This window comes from Theobroma cacao, chromosome 2, assembly GCF_000208745.1.
Source record: "Theobroma cacao cultivar B97-61/B2 chromosome 2, Criollo_cocoa_genome_V2, whole genome shotgun sequence".
In the NCBI taxonomy this organism is placed as follows: Eukaryota; Viridiplantae; Streptophyta; class Magnoliopsida; order Malvales; family Malvaceae; genus Theobroma; species Theobroma cacao.
In genome coordinates this window covers 8,450,699-8,470,782 of record NC_030851.1, presented here as the reverse complement: position 1 = coordinate 8,470,782, position 20,084 = coordinate 8,450,699, and the positions used below count along the sequence as shown (strand labels likewise).

The window sequence follows — 20,084 nt, the reverse complement described above, 5'->3', positions numbered from 1 at the left end:
CTTTTCACCATGCCGCTCCCAATTACATTCCTATTCCTATATAAAAAGCCCACGCCCTTTTTCTACTGTCTCCACCCGCAACCTCTTTGGTTTTTTTCTTCTCTGTTTCTTTTTTACTACTCCCAGTCTCTCTTCATTCCTTCCCTGGCTTGCTGGTGCCAAGCAAGCAAGCAAAGGTTTCAATGGCAAAGCTAAGCACCCGCTTTTTCCTATGCTATCTTCTACTCATTCTCGTTCCCATCTTCGCCCAAAGCAGACAACCTTACGGTGAAGAAGAAGTGCGGCAGAAAGAGGTTGACAGAGTCACGAACTTGCCTGGACAGCCACCCGTGAACTTTAGGCACTATGCAGGGTACGTGAAACTCCGACCTCAAAACCAGAAAGCCTTGTTCTACTGGTTTTTTGAAGCCCAAGATGGAGCCGCTCTCAAGCCACTTGTTCTTTGGCTCAATGGAGGTTGGCATCTTCTCTTTTTATACCTCTTCAAACTTCTGTTAGTTATATCTGTTTCTCTTTTTCCATAATTCACTTGCTTTAGTCGAATTTGAGCTAGTTAATTTATTTTTTCCTTTTTATTAATGATAATAAAAGACACTTAGTGGGTGCAAAGAGTCAAAAACAAAAACGAGAACAGAAATCGAAGTACATTTGTCCCGTAAAGGACTTTGATAGGAGCAGAAGAGCAGAGTGCTCAGAAATTTTTTTCGCAGTAAAAGAGGAGAATATTTGCTGTCATCACTTTTTAACGGCTAAGTGAAGAGAAAAAAAGGCAAATTTCTATTAAGGGAATGGATGTGTAACTCTGTACACTGACCACTGCACTGTTTTTCCAAGGCTATAATCATTCATTCATTACTCTGCCTAATTACGAAGTAACAACTCAAAATCATTTCTTTGCTTTGGGTTTTGACCCATACTTGCATATCTTCTTTTCCTTTGGGTATTTCTCTATTTATTTATTTATTTCAGACTTTCAGTTTCTCAATTGGTCACATCAGTGAAGATTTTTCCCTTTCAAAATTGGGCATGATTTTCATTGATTAGATTTTTTTTTTCTTTTACTGAATGACGGTAAGATCAACCTATTCGAGTTTATTATCAACAACTACTGCCAAGTACGGAGAAGCTAGGTCACAAAGTTCAATAAACTACTGCCAAAATTTTCCCAATCAGTGCCAGTGCCGCCTAAGTCAATTTAATTTTTAGAAAAAGCGCAACTTAGTACACCAATACAAGTTTGAATTTGCCAATTTCAAAGACTATAGTAGCATGGGCAACAGGGCATTGGACGCACATCCGTTACTTACTTGGACCCTACCTATTGCCAGGCCACACAAGCCCTCCACCTTTTGAGACGTTGACTGGATAGGCATCTAATGTGTTTGCATCAAGAAATATGAACCGTCGGATCAACGTACCTTATGCTTTTTATCATTCCTTCTTCTGCCCCTTCCATGGCCAGACCCTTCTTCCTTTCTGTGAAATTGCTTCTTGTCTTTTTGTCTGAAGAGAACAAATTCGGGGACCCATGCGTGCAACATGTGACTGACAATGCTGTCGTGTACAAAAATTCTCGTGGGGAACTTTGGGACCCAACTGGCCAACTCTAATGCATTGCCCAACGACTGTGACAATCACTTTAATTTTGTTTTCTTTTCAAAAGCACAGTTATGATAGTTTGAAAATCCAACATATATATGTTACTTTTTCCTTTTTGGCTGGGAAGAAACATCCCTTGCTTTTCACACGGCTCATCAGTAGTTTCTTGTAGGTTAATTGAATTCGAATCAATCAAAATTTGACATAGTTTAAAATGGTTATTAATTTATTTATACTTCCCTATAAAATTGTATCCTTTTTATGGCAAGATACGATTGATATCCAAATTGACAATGTTGTAATTAGGACCTGGCTGCTCATCAGTGGCCTATGGAGCTGCACAAGAACTTGGTCCATTCCTTGTTCGAAGCAAAGGAACTCGGCTTACCTTTAACAAATTCTCTTGGAACAAAGGTAGCCAATTTGCGAATTTGTCATTCAATATTCTCCATCCTCTTAGTAGCAATATGTATGTATATTTATATATGTACATATATCTTCTCTTTCTCTATTCAAATGCTCACTCCTCATCATTGCTATGGTTAGTTGCAAATATGCTGTTTTTGGAGGCACCAGTTGGCGTTGGATTTTCGTATACCAACAATTCTGAAGATTTACGTACACTTGGTGATCAAATTACAGCTGCTGACTCTTACTCATTCTTAATTAATTGGTTCAAAAGGTTTCCAAACTTCAAATCCCATGATTTTTACATTGCTGGAGAGAGCTATGCTGGTATGGTACCACCTTTTCACTTTCTGAGAAATGTCCTGTCATTTTCAGTAGATTACTGGTATCCGCTATATTAATATTTTTGTTGACTCTTTAGCATACGTGAACATGCACTTCATTTCTCTTTTCCTCTGCCTCTGTCAGGTCACTATGTTCCCCAGCTGGCTGAACTCATTTATGAGAAACACAAAGGATCTAGCAAAGACTCGTATATTAATCTCAAGGGATTCATGGTATAAAATGTCCATGTATAATTGTATATGTTCTTGTTCTGCTGGTAATTGAATGCTATTTGTGAGCTTGAAATATTTCAAGATGAACCCGTAAGAAATGAACTGCAATGTTTCTTTTGGTTAAAACCCAGATTGGAAATGCTGCCATCAATGATCAAACAGACACCTTAGGCCTCGTTGATTATGCTTGGAGTCATGCGATCATCTCAGACCAACTTTACAATAAGATAAACAAGGACTGTGGTTTTAAACAAAGTAGTAACCAAACAGCCGACTGCGCTCAACATTTGGGAGGGTTCATGGAAGCTTATTCTGACATTGACATATACAGCATCTACACTCCTGTTTGCCTTAATTCTCCCGGAAGAACCTATCCTAAACTCCTAGTTGCTCCTCGTCTCCTAACACAACATGTAAGTCCCAAAACATTTTGTTATCTTGTGGATATATTTGTATGTATATGTGGTTTTGTCTATGCAAGCTTTTGCTAATTTTCTTCTTTTTAATTAGGACCTCTGGCACAAGCTACCATCAGGCTACGATCCATGCACAGAAGACTACGTGGAGAAATATTTCAACCAAAAAGATGTTCAGACTGCCCTGCATGCTAATGTCACCAAGCTTCCTTATCCCTACACTACATGCAGGTAAAACTAAACTACACATCATTCCTTTTTTACTCAATCTATACATGTTACTATGGAAGTAATCTGGTTTACAGTTTCTTAGTTTGCTTTCAGAAATATGTCAAATTAATCTCCAGTACATGGAAATTCCAAAATTAATGCTACTGTAGAAAGTTAGCATTATAGATATAGTATTTAATACTCGCTCTGCTTAATTTATGTAAAAAACAAAAATGGCTCCGCCGTTGTTTACACTGAGAGAGAGGGAATGGTAGCCAGAGAATCCAGGAACTATCGAGCATTTAATGTGAGCATGTGTCAGATCATCGAAGTAGAGCTTTCTTTCTGTTACACTGCCACAAAATTTAAATGAAAGACAGGACAGCAATAGGATTTTTGACCTTTCCTTTTCACTTTCGTTTATGGCACCCAAACTACTCCTTTCAATCATTCAAGCAGTTACATGGTAAAGGAAAGCATCAAAAAACACAACAAAGAGAAATGCCAGGGCATAAAGTTATACGTGTGGTCAATTGGGAGGGTAGAATTTCCGAATTTTACCTTGGGTTTTCCTTGCTCTTTATCCCAAAATTTTGGCACCCTCAGCATTTTTATTTGACATTTTGGGTAGTAACAATGCCTCTTGAACTCCTATCAAACTTGACATTTTATTCAATTACCCGTTACTCTATTTATATCTAGACCCAAAGTTGGGAAGATTATGACACCAGAAACTTTTTTGTTCACTTACTTTCTTCTTGGGGCACTTTTATTTATTTATTTATATTGATATTATAGCATATCCCCAATATTGCAACTTGCTAACAACTAAACAATCATCTCACAAATAAATTCATGCCCAGCATTGACATTGAATGTCTCAACTGGGTACCATCTAGCAGACCCCAGCAATAATATCAAAGTAATAGATTCCTTAAGGCAGAGGCCAATATAATTGTATATTTAAAGGTTCTTCAGCTCAAGCTGTTTATGGCTTCATTTGAATGGTCCCGAAGCTCTATGACTATCTACGTGGTCCATCATCCATGTCGCAGTAATCACTGAAATGCTTTCATATGGAGACTGGAGTACCTTTCTTTTGTTTTTCTTTATGTCTCCTCTTGAACACAGGCAGTAGCATGCATGGTTGGTCTTGTATGTATATATATAAAGAGAGAAAGTATTAACTTTTCTATTGCTAAATATATATTCGCAGTGGTGCAATCAGGGATTGGAATGACTCTCCCGATACAGTGTTGCCCACCATTCAAAAACTCCTAAAAGCTGGCTTGCGTATTTGGATTTACAGGTACATGTACAAACATATTCTTTCTGCTTCTAAAATTTAATCAAGTTTTGGTGTGATCTTACATATAATTACTATGTTGCAGTGGGGATACTGATGGGAGGGTGCCAGTGACATCAACGAGGTACAGCATAAACAAAATGGGGTTGAAAGTAAAAGAAGAGTGGAGGGCATGGTTCCATAAAAGCCAAGTGGCTGGATGGGTAGAGACCTACGAAGGAGGCCTGACGTTAGCCACGGTACGCGGTGCGGGCCATCAAGTCCCGGTCTTCGCTCCTGATCAGTCCCTTTCTCTCTTCACCCATTTTCTCAATGCCAACACCTTGCCATCTTCACGCTTCTAGCTACCTCGCTCCTGTTACTGCTGCTTAGACTATAGCCAATAGGGCAGTATCCATTATATGTTCAACAAAGTTTGGACAGTTCTATAAGAATTTTTAGCTAGTAATTTTCTGCCTTCACTACAGCTTTCTAAATGAATTTCTCTCTCTCTCTCTCTCTCTATATATATATATATATATATATATATATATACATATATCTTGCCTTACATCAAACACAAGATCAAGTAAGCCTAGAATCTAGACGGTTCGATTTTTCCTCTTTTTGGGTGAATAATTTAAAGAAAAAAAAGGAAATCAATTAAATGAATAAAAATATTTAAAATAATGTAAGGCATTGTTCCATCGCTTTCTTGAATCCTGATCCAGGGTGGGCAGATCCTGTCTTCCAGAACAGGGTAGACAGTGCCAAGTGCAATGCCATTTTTTAGCAAGCTGCTGCCTAAAGCGATTGAGGGGATTTCAGAATAGTAATTTCTAATATTGAAAAATGTGTAGCCTTATCCAAATAATGAGAATGTTTCCCCAAAGCCAAACTTCTATGACACAAATTGCATGCATATTATTGTCATGCGTGATACAGCAAAGTATTTTCTCATGAACAATCCCAAAGCAATGAGGTTATTTTAACATTGGGAAACTTCATCACCTCAAAAGATACCAAAGATAGTGACACTACTCTATTGCAATTGTCGAGCATGTTATCTATTGGCTATCGGGTTGGCTAACCCTTGTCTCTTTTTCGGATTTTTATGCATTTGTTATTCCTCTTGCCTACCCGGCTGAAGCTTTTCCTTGGCTAATGTCATCATCTTATCATTTCATTTTTCTTCATGTTCACCTGTATATCTTGTGGTGGCATGATAAACTTTCTCAATTTCTTAATTTCAATTACCAAATGACCATATAATATGTACTCCTTGTAGAAGGGGAATTTTTTTAATTCAATTACAAGATACCATATGTCTTAAATTAGTAGATTGAAAAAAATTTTCAAAAACGAATCATTATCATCATTTGAACTTGAAGACATAATTTAAATTAATCATATAATTAATTATTTGTCTAATGAAATGTTCTTTCTTCATTCACTTATGAATGTCTTCTCTTCCCTTCTTGCTTCTTTTTTTTTCATTGCTTTTCTCTTTCTGTTTTGAGAATACTCTTCTTATTGTGGAAGTGAAACACCTATAGATCTAGCTTTTGTCGTTTCACCATTCTCTACTAGCTCTTCAAAGAAAGAAACTTCAACATACCTCACCTCATGTCACTTGAATGGTGTTCTAAAGGTTGGAATGAGTATTTTCTTACCCTTTCAATAACTTTTGATGTATTAGTGACGTGAGGAAGAAATGATGTTATGCGTGTGTAAGAACTTGTTCCTTATGAGGACATGATAAGCACCTATACAATGAATATGCTTAGTTTTTCCTTTTTAAGTAATCAACGATGCAATAAACATGTTGGAGGAGGGATGTGGGGGCATCTCTATTAATTTTGATATGGTATATAGTGTTAATCTTCATTCATGATAATATACACACACACTTAAATGAAGAAAATTATGAAGATCATCAACAAATGCTTGTAATAATAAACCAATTTTTCTTTGTTCAATTCTCTCTTACAAAGGTACAAAGGTAACATTACATTTTTATACAAAGATTTTAACGTTTGATAGAAATAAATTTTATAAGATAGGTTTGAAATTCCAGCAAAAAGTATATACATGAAATTAAGTCACTCATTATAGATCTTTTAAATAAAATTAATTAATCTTTAATTGATCAAAGTAAACATAAAAGGTATATTAATACTTTTGTAAAAGAGAAAGATTATGCAAACTAAAACAACTTTGACTTTAATATCTCTTATGGAGGTTTCAAATCCATGAAGAGTTAAATAATTTCAAATATCACTTGTTACGGATTTATATTTTTAACTTAAAAAATATATACATTAAAAAAACTTTTATTTATAAATCCAAAACTATCTCATCTTTTTTCAATGGAATCCGTGACACTTGTGTATGGTTAATTTAAATTTTAATTTTAATTGTTGAATATTAATGGAGATTTACTTACAATTGGATGCAGGTGAATTGACCATAACAAATCTGTAAAAGAAGCCCTGAGCCTATGGCAAGCCCAAGCTTCCTTAATGAAGCAGAAAAGCCATGTCATCGGACCCAGCAGAATCCAACCCAAAGAAAGCGCAAACCTAAAGGCCCCAAAAGTGGTAAGGGGGACTTTCTCCGTTTCGACATTTTTCTGCTTTCGCGTTTCAAATCCGGAAACGGTGCACAGTCAAGGAAGCCGAGCAAAAGCTTAAGAGTCTCAGAGGGAGTTTTGTTGGCAGCTGCTTTCTCAATGTCTTTTCTTTTTAACAAATTCCAAGATGTAAGTTCTTTTTCTCTCCTACTATCAATTCGTTACCTTCTCCATTTCAGCGATCTTTCATTTTAGGACCTCAAGTAGCTTAACAGATTGCATTCAAGTTATGTATGACTTTGGGTAACAATGAATCAACGGTGGAGTTCAATTGAGGCCATTTTATGCGTAAAATAGGTGTTCTGCATTGTTGTTGCAGGCTGTGAGAGCCCTTGCAAAGAGTCCCACTTTTGCTAGGGACCCAAGGAAACTCCAATTTGAAGCCGACATCAATCGCCTTTTCATGTACACCAGGTTGGTGGTCTCCGATACCTATACCCCTTTTCTCATTCCTTGTCATTTTAGTCCTATATGTTGATTGGTTGAAAATTTTAAATTGTTGTTTGTGCAATATTCAGTTTCAATCGTTTGGGGAAGAATGCGGATGAGGCAGATGCAGAGGAGATCATTGACATGGCTAGTAAAGCCTCTGTTGCTGACCAACAGAAGCAAGTTCAAGAAAACGTTCACTTTCAAGTTCAAAACTTCTGCACTGCTATGGATGAAATTCTTCTTCCTGATATCAGTGAGCCACAGAAATCGCAATCAGATGCTACACCTTCCCGAAGTGGTCTTAGCTTTGCTGTTGGAAGGAATGGCCCACCTTCTAAACATCCTGGTTGGTAGATTTCTGGTTTATCTGTTTTCTGAGTTTTCACGCTATATGGTTTGTAAATTATTTGAGTCTTATGGAGTAATCAAGCTATATTTTCAAGGAAATTGGGCTTTAACTGTTTTTGGCAGTTGCTTTGCTCTACATCACATTGTATTGCAGCTGTAATTTGATTATTTTGATTTGGAAGTTAAAACGTGAATTAGTTTTAAACCTTCACTGCAACTTTTCATATGGCTACTGAGGTGCATGATATTGCAGCTGTCAAGGAAATTGGGCTTTCACTGTTTTTAGCAGTTACTTTGCTCTACATCACATTGTATTGCAGTGGTAATTTGATGATTTTGATTCGAAAATTAAAATGTAATTAGTTTTAGACCTTCAACGTCTTTATCAGTTGCAATGCAATTTTTGATATGGCAGCCTTCACTGAGGTCCATGTAGGTAGTAGTCAGTGCTCATAGTCATAGAAATACAATTTTTTTTTCTGTGTTTCTTTTGCGATAAGGCTTTGTTTGTTAGTTGTTGTTTTAAGATAATTGTGATGGGTACAAAATAAGTAGATTATGCATTGATCTAGAACTATTATGAACAGATAATTGCTAGAATATATGATACTAATGAATTGCAGAAAACTGAGCTAAACTTTATTATTGTTGCTAAGTTTGTGATAGATCTGTACAAAAATGAAACAGCAACAATTAGTTGGAATATGAATCTTTTCATCCTTCACTTGACTTTGATCATATATGCCTTTGGTCCCTAACTTCTATTTTCTACCAGTAATAGTGGAGTTAAATGGAAGACCCTGCCACTGATAATCTCCTTCTCAGCCCTAACTATTGATGATTTTTCAGTGCAGCTGTTCCTGAGACAAGGCCATTAAAACGCACTGAACTCTCACAGAGGTTGAAGGATTCCATTGGCTACACGCTTGATGTCAAACCATCTCAAATACCCCACAATGAAGCTGGACAAGGTTTATTTTTGAATGGTGAAGCTAATGTTGGAGCCGTCATTGCAATGTACCCTGGTGTTATATACTCCCCAGCTAGTTACCGATACATTCCTGGATACCCAAGAGTTGATGCGCAAAACACATATCTGATCACAAGATATGATGGGACTGTAATAAATGCCCAACCATGGGGTTATGGGGGTGAAACACGTGAATTGTGGGATGGCTCAACAATGCTAGATTTGAGGCCCAATGCAGAAGTGACAGAGAAAGGTTTGGACCGGTTCTGGAGAGTGCTTAGTAATCCTTTGAATAACTCACAAGTGGGGAGTGGTGGTGAGATTTTGGAGCGTAGAAACCCTCTAGCTTTGGCTCATTTTGCCAATCACCCTGCTAAAGGAATGGTCCCAAATGTGATGGTTTGCCCTTACGACTTCCCACTGAATGAAAAAGACATGAGAGCTTATATTCCAAATGTATCATTTGGAAATACAGAAGAAGCAAATATGAGGAGATTTGGCAGCTTTTGGTTCAGATCATGGGGTTCGAGAAATAGTGGGTCAGATGCTCCTGTTTTAAAGACACTTGTTCTGGTGGCTACTATGGCACTTTGTGATGAAGAAGTGCTGCTGAACTACAGGTTAAGCAACTCAAAGCGAAGACCATTGTGGTATACTCCTGTGGATGAAGAGGAGGATAGAAGGAGATGGAGCTAAATTAACAGAGCTGAGGTATTGAAGGTTAGACAGCTGAAGGAAAGACCAGTCATTGAAGATTGGATAGAATTGTTTTGAACCATTGAAGATTGGACAACTTTGAATGCATGTGCAATGCAGTCCTGGAAAGGAATTTTTCTTCGATTTTTATTACAATCCCTTGAGAAACTGAATCCTTAGCCTAAGTTAAGGTAGTTATGATGTAAAGCTGTATAATGCTGTACCCGTTTGTTATCATATTTAGGGAGGATAGAAGAGCCAAGGTGCGGACTGATTTTGGTAACTATACTTTTAAATCAAATTATGAGTCAATAGAAAAAAAAACGAAAGAAAAGAAAGGGAAATATTCCCCGTTTTCTGGTATCAGACCGGAAAGGGCTTTGTTGAGACAGTGAAAGTAAATGTTTCACGTCAAATGAAGGTTGTTGCTTTGCATCCAGTGCAGTGCATTGTAGTTCAGTAGTTGTAGAACTTCACTTTGATGGAGGAGATATATCAAGTTCTCTTGTGGCCTCAGATTCTTTGTTTGCCCGGTTTTGAGTACTGTAATAAACAGGAACTACTTGGTGATTCCGCCATATTTTCCTTTTCTATTTAGATGGTGATCGATATGGAAACTCTTTTTGTGGTGCAAAAGTAAAAAGTTATCTGTTGTTTTACAAATTTACAAGGATTTGCATTATTTGCAGTCGACCGTAGAGAAAACAAAGAAACTATTGAATGATTGAAGAGAACACAAACCGGTTTTACCAAGTCCTCAACCATTTTCCGGTTCCTATTCCTGTATTATTCCAAGCTGAGGTTGCATCTGCAATAAAGCCAAAAGAAAAAAACATGAAATTCTGGGTTATGATGTCCATACGTCCAATGGTTTCCCTTTGTCCAGCTCTTAAAAGCCAAATGGATTTTTCAGCGTTACCGAGCTACCATTACAGCTTCCACTAGTTAATTACATTTGATAAATAACTTTGCCGGCTTCATTGGCAGCGTAGCAACATAGCCAAAAACACTGTTTCTCTCAAAAGCTTTCGTTAATATCTAAATTTTCGAATCCTCTGAGCACCATTATGATGGGAAATGAAAATTCTGATTAAAGTGACTTGGCAATTGTATAATACAAGCAAATAACCAAAAGTGTCACTATCTTGCTAGTTAATTATTGTTCCAAGTATTTAAAATGATGATCAAATATATGATTTGTTGGTTCCGACAATATCATAGTAACGAGTAGTGCTAGCTTATGCACGAACAAGGCACAATCTTTTACTTGTTCAATCCTTCAGTGCCGTCCAAGTACAGTACAGGGATTGCTTGTTCTTTGTTGGAAGAAAACTTTCATTTTCCATCACTATTGTTTCCAACTCACGAGTCTTGACTGGTGGCTAACTGACAGGAGATGAGAGAGTGAGGGAAGTGGAAATTGGAAAGACTTGTACAGGATGCGACAATAAGAGTGCATATAACTCACAGAAGAAATTCTTTTCCCTTTGCTCCAAAATCAGGCAGGACTATATTGCTCACACCTCTGTTTTAAAGCAATATATAACATGTTATGTCCAATTATGGACATGAAATTTTCTGTAAGGTGTCATATAGGACATTTTCAATAATTGTGAGACACAATTTTATGTTAAAAATGGAAAAGAAAAAAGAGTTCTTTAAATAAAGTGGACAATTAGTTCATAGTTATGCATTTAGAAAAAAAAAAAAAAAAGGTTCATAGTTGGACTTAAGTGCAAAATGAACCATGAATAGATTTTTTAAGTCTTGGTTGATCTTGAAATTAATTAAATTAATCATTTACAATTAATATATTATAAAGATAATTGACACTTGGACTTGTTGAAAAACCAACAATTATGTTTGTTAGAGACATACAAAAACAACAAATAACGATCTCTCATTCCTTTTTCGATATTTTCTAAATTTCTTTTATATTATTTTGTTGCAAAATATTTTTATAAAAGTTCGATAATCTTATCATACACCAATAGATGCTCAATGGTAATTTTGTTTTGTATTCTTGAGATTTATCTCTTGCAATCCTTTTACTTATTATAAGTAAAGACAAATAAAATCCTAAAGACGGTAACATTTGATACAGTCTTGAAACCATTTCATTATTTTACAATCATGTGCTCTAACATATCATTAATCCAATAGTGCTGATTAAAGAGACTTGATTACTATTAAGTTATGAGAAGGGAGGTACAGCAATCAATGCTCTTAGGATATATCTCCAGTACTCTTAACCATTGTTCTTAGGATTTTATATCTGATGCATATGACAATAACAGTAAATCAAGAATAAGATTATGTAAGATGAATCATTGGTTATCATGTTTTTATTTAATCATGAGAGTGAAAGGCAAACTAGCATATTAAGTGAAAGGTTGCATCTCTAATATCTAACAGATACGATCTTGCAGGCTTTGGTTACATTAACTGATGTTTTACACTAAACATCACATCAAATTTTGAAACTACCCTTTTGTCATGAACCTCTGATCTTTCCCTATATAAAGGATTGGCATTAAAACCCTCCCGACAGCCAGATCGTGAACCATCATAACAATGGCCTTATCAAAATTTGCCCTGTGCCTTTGGCTTTGTACTAGCATGTTTCTTGTCTGCACACAAATCTTCTCATTGGAACTTGACCCCCAAACTAGGGCACTTCAAGAGGCTGACCGGGTTATATCGCTTCCCAGCCAGCCTCCGATGCAAGTGCTGTTTCAGCAATATTCAGGGTACGTGACGGTTGATAAGAGTAATGAGAAGGCTCTTTTCTATTGGTTTTTTGAAGCCACCAGCAAGCCAGCACAAAAACCCCTTATTTTGTGGCTTAATGGAGGTATTGTACATTATTATACGGGATTAATTTGTTTTAGCCCTCTCCTGGTTTATTTGGAATTTCCTTTATATGTTTTGTGTTTGAGAGAATGCTTGGTTTTGCTGAAAATGAGACCTAATTAAGTGAATTTAATTAACTTGTGGCATTCTAAGTATACAAGTATAATAAAAAAATTTTCATTTATTATCAATTCGTTTTAAATTGCAATAATTCAATATGATGTCAAAACAGGTAAGGTCCTGATTCCTTGCTCTAAAACATATGACAAATTTATTATCCCAATGTGTAATGAGGAGTATTAAAATATTGATAAAAGAAATAACATATTAATTAAATTGAATATTATTGACATGTAAAAATAATTAATTTTAAATTGAATATTCATTCTTAAATTTAATTTTGCAGGTCCAGGATGTTCTTCTGTTGGATCCGGAGCGGCACAAGAGATTGGACCGTTTTTAGTAAAAGAAGGCCCAACGCTTAAATTTAACAAATACGCTTGGAACAAAGGCATGTATCTCATTGTATTTAGTTATTCTTATAATATCCCCTTTAATTTGAAGTTAAAATAAGAAATTAAGTGCTATGAAGAAAGAAAGAATGCAAGTTCTAACCCTCCTGAGCACCATATTTCAGTTCATGGCACAAAAGTGAGCAATGCCTAATCCCTTGTCGTTTCATGTTGTATCATGAACAGCTGCAAATTTGTTATTCTTGGATTCTCCTGCTGGTGTTGGATTTTCATATTCAAACAAGAGTCTTAATGTTCAAGGAGACAACATTACAGGTATACATATGTTCGAGGAGAATTGATATATGGAATCCTTTTTCCCTTTTGTTTGAAGCAATGCTCACCCTGGCTGTGCTTTCTCTTTGTTTTAACCCTCCAATGGTCTCTAGCTCTGGACTCGTACGCATTTCTCCAAAACTGGTTCAAGAGGTTTCCACAATACAAATCCCACGAATTCTACATTGCAGGTGAAAGCTATGCAGGTAATGCTAATTACGTATTGTCAGGATTCTTAAGATTTTCTTTATTTCGGTTCAACCTTTTTCACCCTCTCTTTCCCCTGTTTTGTCAGGGCACTATGTACCCCAACTTGCTGATGTAATATTTGATGAGAACAAAAAATCAGCCAAAGAAAATTACATTAATCTCAAAGGTTTCATAGTAAGTTGTGTCTTATCCAACTTTTACTTTATAGAATTGTGGGTGATTGATTCGTTAATTTTCTTAACCTCCAAATCTAATGGACTTGATGCCCGCAGATTGGGAATCCATTTTTGGACTATGAAACCGACCGAAGGGGAATGTATGACTATGCATGGGGACATGGACTCATCTCCGACGCTCTTTACCAGTCAATCAAAGCCAAATGCGATTTTAGCAGTCAAATCCTAACTCAAGAATGCTGGGATCAAATATTCAAGTACAATTCATTGTACGAAATGATCGATATGTTTAGCTTGTACACTCCAACCTGCGCCTTGAATGCCCCCTCTTCCTCTGGAAAAAAACTTGCAGCCCGTTCTAATACCGTACGTGTTTCGGTTTTTCTCAATTGAAACTCATCATTTCAATTGCTTGGAGGGTTTTTAAATCAAATCTTTTTTCTTGGATGCCAGGGACTTTTCCATATGATACCAAGTGCAGGCCATGATCCATGTACAGCAAACTATGCAACAAAATACTTTAATCGTCCGGATGTTCAACAAGCATTGCATGCAAATGTAACCAATATATCTCGTCCGTATATCCTCTGCAAGTTGGTTCACTCACTCAACCCTCTAAATTTTTATCTTCATTTCAATTTTTTATGATCATCGATTGTCGTTTGTGAAAATTCCTTCTATTTTTTTGTTTGTGTAAGGATTCTGATCCCTTGTTCTGTGAAACTTTGTCCCAGTTCTGAGGTGGGTAATGCATGGAAGAACTCAACCTTTTCACTTCTTCCAACTATTACAAAGCTCATCAATGGAGGCCTTCGTGTATGGCTCTTTAGGTAATAACCATATACATAGCATTTCGTTTGAACATGGATGTACTGTACTATACATAATGAAAATGATTTAATCTTTCTTGTCCTGTGTTTTTTCCCCTGAATTTAGTGGAGACACGGATGGTAGACTTCCGGTAACCTCAACAAGGTACACATTGAATAAGCTTGGACTAAACATAATTGAAGATTGGACGCCTTGGTACAGCCATAGGGAGGTAATCCATTTCCAAATTTAACTCATTGACATAGCAATATCAATGCTAATGGAAGCATTATGATCATTGCTCATTTGAAATTATAGTGTGTTGAACAGTTGCATAGCTAGGAGCAATAAACTTGTTCTAATTTTCATTTAATCCTTCGCTCTTTTTATTCCTAAGTGTTGTGTTGGGTATAATACATGTGTTACAGGTTGGAGGATGGACTGTTACATATGAAGGATTAACTTTCATAACTGTCAGAGGAGCAGGCCACCAAGTTCCCATGTTTGCTCCGCAGCAATCTCTTCAAATCATCACACACTTCCTGGCCAACAAGAAGCTGCCATCTCTTGCTTTTTAATCTGCACAAACCATGTCTAGTTGGGTCTTTCCGTTGAATTTCGTTAGCAGTAACTTTGATAGGTGTACTTTATGTAGAGGAAGACTCTTGCTTTAATCATTGTTGATCAAAGGTTTCAGTTTTCAAAGCGTTGATGCAGTGCTCTGATCGCTTTTCTATTCGTTTCTTTCTTTTTCTCTTTATTTCATAAACGCACTATTGGCCTAATTGTCTTTTAGACCACAACCAACCTAATGTATCAAACTCGGGTGAGAACAAAAACTGTCATCACTGAAGCATGAACAAGCATCCGAATCACAAAGCAGTTGTTCTATACTTCTTTGTGGATAAAAGATTGCTGGACAGGAATTTGGGAGAGGGAGAAGGCCTAATTGAGCTCTATTATTGGGCCCCTAGACATAGAAATGGCCCCAAATGGTAGGGTTGATCCAATTTTTTAAGACTTTCAAGCACAAATAGTGTATGTGAAGATCCAACCATTAATTTATCATTCTGAATTAAAAGAAATGTGCATATCCAATTCTCATTTTTTTCTGAACAAAAGAAAAAAGGGGTCCTTACTCCCTAGCAATCGTAGAGCTGCCCTCTCCGTCTCGCTCATAGAAGCCAACAATGCCAAATGTATTCTTTGGGTATTAGGAGTACATTTGTACATGTTGGTCATTGCATCTTGCTTTAAATTTGCCGGCTTCCCCCGCAGCAAATGAAGCCAAAAACATTTCTCTCTCTCTCTCTCTCCCTCTAAAGCTTCTCTTATTGTCTAGAGTTTCAGAGCACTAATTTGATAACCAAGGAATATTCTAATTCGGCTAGAAGCAAATTAAAAAGAAATATTGACCTGTGGACTCCTTAATTCGCCGTCCAAGTGGATGAATTTTTGAATGTACCTTCATTTTCGTCATCTTGTTTCCAATTTTCTCCTTTTTTTTTTTGTTTTTGTTTCTGTGGCAAAATGTTCCAAAAATTATATATAAATGAATGAATATTATAAAATTGAAATTAAATTAAAAGATGTAGAGCAGCAATGATAGGCCATGAATTTTTATCTCATTCTTGTCTCCACCCCTGCATTATCTAGCAGGCATTGTTTACATCAATGTTGAGTTGGATTGTAAACACATCACATCAAATTTTTGAATCCATCTTCTTGTCACCAACCTATGATCTTTTTTCTATATAAGGGTTTGGCACTTAAACCCTCTTGACAGCGAGAGTGAACACCGTCATAAAAATGGCCTTACCTAATCTTGCTTTGTGCCTTTCCCTATGTATATGTGTGCTGTGCTGTGCTCAGGAGTATTCTCAAGGGAACTTGACCCCGAAATTAAGGCTCACGAAGAGGCTGACCGTATTATATCACTTCCCAGCCACCCTCCAGTGATGTTTGAGCAGTAAGCAGGGTATGCGACTGTTGATGAGAGTTACGGCAAGGCTCTTTTCTACTGGTTTTTTGAAGCCACTCGCAAGCCTGCAAAGAAACCTCTCATTTTATGGCTCCATGGAGGTATATGTATTAGTAATAAATATATTGAGTATAAGATTGAATTATTTTATAATTTACTCTCCTGTTGTAGCAGCAGGCAATTGTTTTCTGGATCAACGAGCGATCTATTGTATGTGATGTTGTTTTTCAGGTCCCTGGTGTTCTTCTATTGCATACGGGAAGGCACAGGAGCTCGGACCATTTTGGGTGAAAGAAGGTCCAACATAAAAAATTCAACAGATACTCTTTGAACAAAGGCATGGCTTCTTGCATTCAACTTCTTCTTCTTAATCAATATAGTTAGTTCCCTTTAACTTCAACTGTATCTCATCTCAGCACATGAACATATAGTTCATGGGATGCTATACTCTTGCTAAGCACAATTTAAAATTGCAGTTGGCACAATCTGCGGATTATATACCTAACTCTTAATGTTTCATGTTGTAATTATGAGCCGCTGCAAATTTGTTGTTCTTGGATTCTCCTGCTGGTGTAGGATTTTCATATTCAAATAAGACTCTTGATTTTCAAGGGGATAACAGTACTGGTAAACATGTGGAGAAATGATATATAGCGTATATAGGATACTTTCTTTGCGGATAAGCTGATCACGCTTTAATTTTCTTGTTTTATCGTCGACCTCCATTGTTTTCCAGCCCTGGATTCATTCACATTTCTCCAAAACTGGTTCAAGAGGTTTCCACAGTACAAGTCCTCCGAATTCTACATTGCAGGGGAAAGCTATGCCGGTAGCTCATGCATATAATAATTATGAACTGTTGTCTTTTTCTCCGTTGTTGTTGCCGTTTGACTTAGTCCCCCTCTTTTCCCATGTTTATGGACACTATGTACCCCAGCTTGCTGAGGATATATTTGATGAGAACAAAAAATCGACCAAGGAAAATTATATAAATCTCAAAGGTTTCATAGTAAGTGTATTACTTATTTGTATTTAGCAAAGTGATGGGTCCTGGATCAACCTTGAATCTTATACACATATGCAGATAGGGAATGCACTTATGGACGAGGAAACAGATCAAATTGGGATGATCGATTATGCATGGGGACATGCACTCATCTCTGACGCCCTGTACAAAGCCATCAAGGTCAAGTGCAATTTCAGCACACCCAACCTAACTGATGAATGCCGGAATGAAATGCTCAAGTACTTCCAATTGTACCAACTCATCGACATGTATAGCTTAAATTCTCCAATTTGTACAGTGGATCCTCCCTTTGCTGCCGAAGCTCTAATGTCCCGAATCAATAGTGCAGCCCTTTCCAACATTGTATGTGTTAATTAATCTTCATTATTAATTACTATTTCATGTTGCTTTCAGGGTTCTGAATTTGAAAAATTCTTCAATCTTTCTCTTTGATTGACAGGGGATTTTGGACAAGATACCAAGTGCAGGCACCTACGATCCATGTACGACGAATCACGTCATGACATATATATTTTAACCATCCAGATGTTCAACAAGCATTGCATGCTAATGTAACCAAAATACCAGCGCCATGGCTCCCTAGCAAGCTGCGTCCCTTCAACATTTTCGTTCTCACACTTAATTTCTATACGACTGATCATTTGATTTTGTTATATATCTTGAATTAAATAATTTATCATTTTTCTCTCTTCAGCTCTGATGTTAATAATGCATGGAAAGATTGGCGCTTTTCGCTTCTTCCAGTCCTCAAAAACGTCATTGATGGAGGCATTCGTGTGTGGATTTATAGGCAACTAATAATTTGTAAAAAATCATCATATTTAATATGAAAACGTTACTATAAATATTATTTTAACGAATCTTAAAACAGTATTTTAAAAACATTCATTAGCAAATCTCATAAATCTATAGTAATGGTATATGTATTTCTTTCTTTCTTGTGATCTGAAAATTATTGAAGATTGGACTCCTTGGAACAACCATAAAGAGGTAAGTAATTACCCATTTAAAAAAAAAAATTAACACTTTGATATATATAGTAGTGTTGAGGCATGCACGCATGCATGCATATAATAGAAGCACGTATTTAAGGTAAACAAGATCTTATTTGAGAGTAAATGAGGATGCGCAGGTTGGAGGTTGGACAATTAGATATGAAGGATTGAGCTCCATCACAGTAAGAGAAGCAGGCTACCATGCAAGTTCCGACCTATGCTCCTCAACGTTCTCTTCAATCCCAACGAGAAGCTGCCATCCGTTGCTTTTTAGTCAGCTTATGACTCTTCATTCAAAAATTTACGTTGCTTTTTAAAAAGTCAGATACTCAAATTAGCTTGTGCTTTTAGGCCTTAATTTAAACATGGTTCCTTGATCTAACACAAAATTTGTGCAGATCTGAGCCTATTTACTTGCCTTATCATGCCCTTTTACATGCTCCAGCCCGACCCCTAATTCTTTTAAAATGGCCAAAAAGAGGGGAAATGGGATAAATAAATGTGGGAAACAACAAAATGGAAGTGGGTAAAATCCTTTCTTCAATGAGGAAAATTTATTAACAAAAGAAACCTGGTGCATGATTACACGCTTTGCACGTGAAAATTAATTATTAAGATGTTTTTCAAAGTTATATATAATTTTAAAATGTAAATAAGTAATTTATTAATTTAGAAGTGATTTAATAAGTACAAATTTTTTGGTACAATTGATAATTGCAACATTAAAAGTAGACATATATCGAAAATTATAAGAAGTTCAGTTCCATAAAAAATTCACATCTAACTCAATTACTAATTAAACATTTTCATTAATTAATGAAATCGTGATGGAATAACGTTAGATAATTTGCCTGTCAATTAAATTCACTTCACGTTTTGAATAGATTATTACTCATAATATTCTTCTCAATCCATAACTCTTTAATTGTTGAATTTAATAAGGACTTAATGTTTTAATTGTTTAAATTAAATCAACGAAAAGCTAATAATGAATTTATATAAATGTAACGTATATATTTACTTTTTTATTAAATTTAGAAGAAAGGGGATTCAAACCCTAATCTTAATAAATTATGCACCAACTAATAAACTAAATACTCGGATACTGTGTACATACTTTTTATAACAAGAAAATATAGAAATATATATAACCAAACTTGATATGCCCTCCTTGATGCTCATATATCTTTCATTTGGTAATAACTCTTTCCATTTAATTTTGGATTCTACAATTTTAGTCCAACTTCTACATATTTTGTTCATTCACCACTTGAAAATAAGCACAAATAAGTAGTAAAAATCTAGTAGGATTAGAATTGCATTAGAATGCCATGACATTTAGAGACTAATCAAACCCTAGTTTTGGATAATATATACTACTAATAAACTCTAACTTCACACTTATTTGATGAATTTTAGGGGTTATCCAACGAATAATTAGAATTAGAACAAAAATGTTTAAGATAGAGTTATCCAAACAAACATTATCTAAAAAAAAATATTTTGATGACAACAATTCAATGTAATTTAAACTTTTTTTATCTTGAAAATAGATCTTATCTAATTAGAAATTATAATAAAAAATTAATTTAAAAATATAATGAATAAATATATCTATTTTCATCAATTAAAAATTTTATAAACATTTGTGTTTATATGTATATTGTGGAATTATGGATATGATATAGACC

The 20,084-nt window shown here is 35.8% G+C and overlaps 3 protein-coding genes and 1 pseudogene across 3 annotated transcripts; all 4 read left to right on the top strand.

Moving 5' to 3' along the window:
• Positions 1-4,962, top strand: LOC18608498 (serine carboxypeptidase-like 35). Its single transcript, XM_007043224.2, has 8 exons — positions 1-456; positions 1,906-2,013; positions 2,146-2,334; positions 2,476-2,564; positions 2,696-2,977; positions 3,075-3,211; positions 4,407-4,499; positions 4,582-4,962. The coding sequence occupies exons 1-8, from the start codon at positions 183-185 to the stop codon at positions 4,838-4,840; spliced, it is 1,431 nt and encodes a 476-aa protein (XP_007043286.2). The 5' UTR covers positions 1-182; the 3' UTR covers positions 4,841-4,962.
• LOC18608497 lies at positions 7,104-10,069 on the top strand. Its single transcript, XM_007043223.2, has 4 exons — positions 7,104-7,236; positions 7,427-7,521; positions 7,626-7,885; positions 8,742-10,069. The coding sequence occupies exons 1-4, from the start codon at positions 7,207-7,209 to the stop codon at positions 9,551-9,553; spliced, it is 1,197 nt and encodes a 398-aa protein (XP_007043285.2). The 5' UTR covers positions 7,104-7,206; the 3' UTR covers positions 9,554-10,069.
• Positions 12,128-14,968, top strand: LOC18608496 (serine carboxypeptidase-like 34). The gene is made up of 10 exons (XM_018114878.1): positions 12,128-12,407; positions 12,813-12,917; positions 13,105-13,194; positions 13,308-13,400; positions 13,490-13,578; positions 13,677-13,958; positions 14,034-14,173; positions 14,315-14,410; positions 14,517-14,622; positions 14,819-14,968. The coding sequence occupies exons 1-10, from the start codon at positions 12,128-12,130 to the stop codon at positions 14,966-14,968; spliced, it is 1,431 nt and encodes a 476-aa protein (XP_017970367.1).
• On the top strand, positions 16,241-18,710 carry LOC18608495 (annotated as a pseudogene).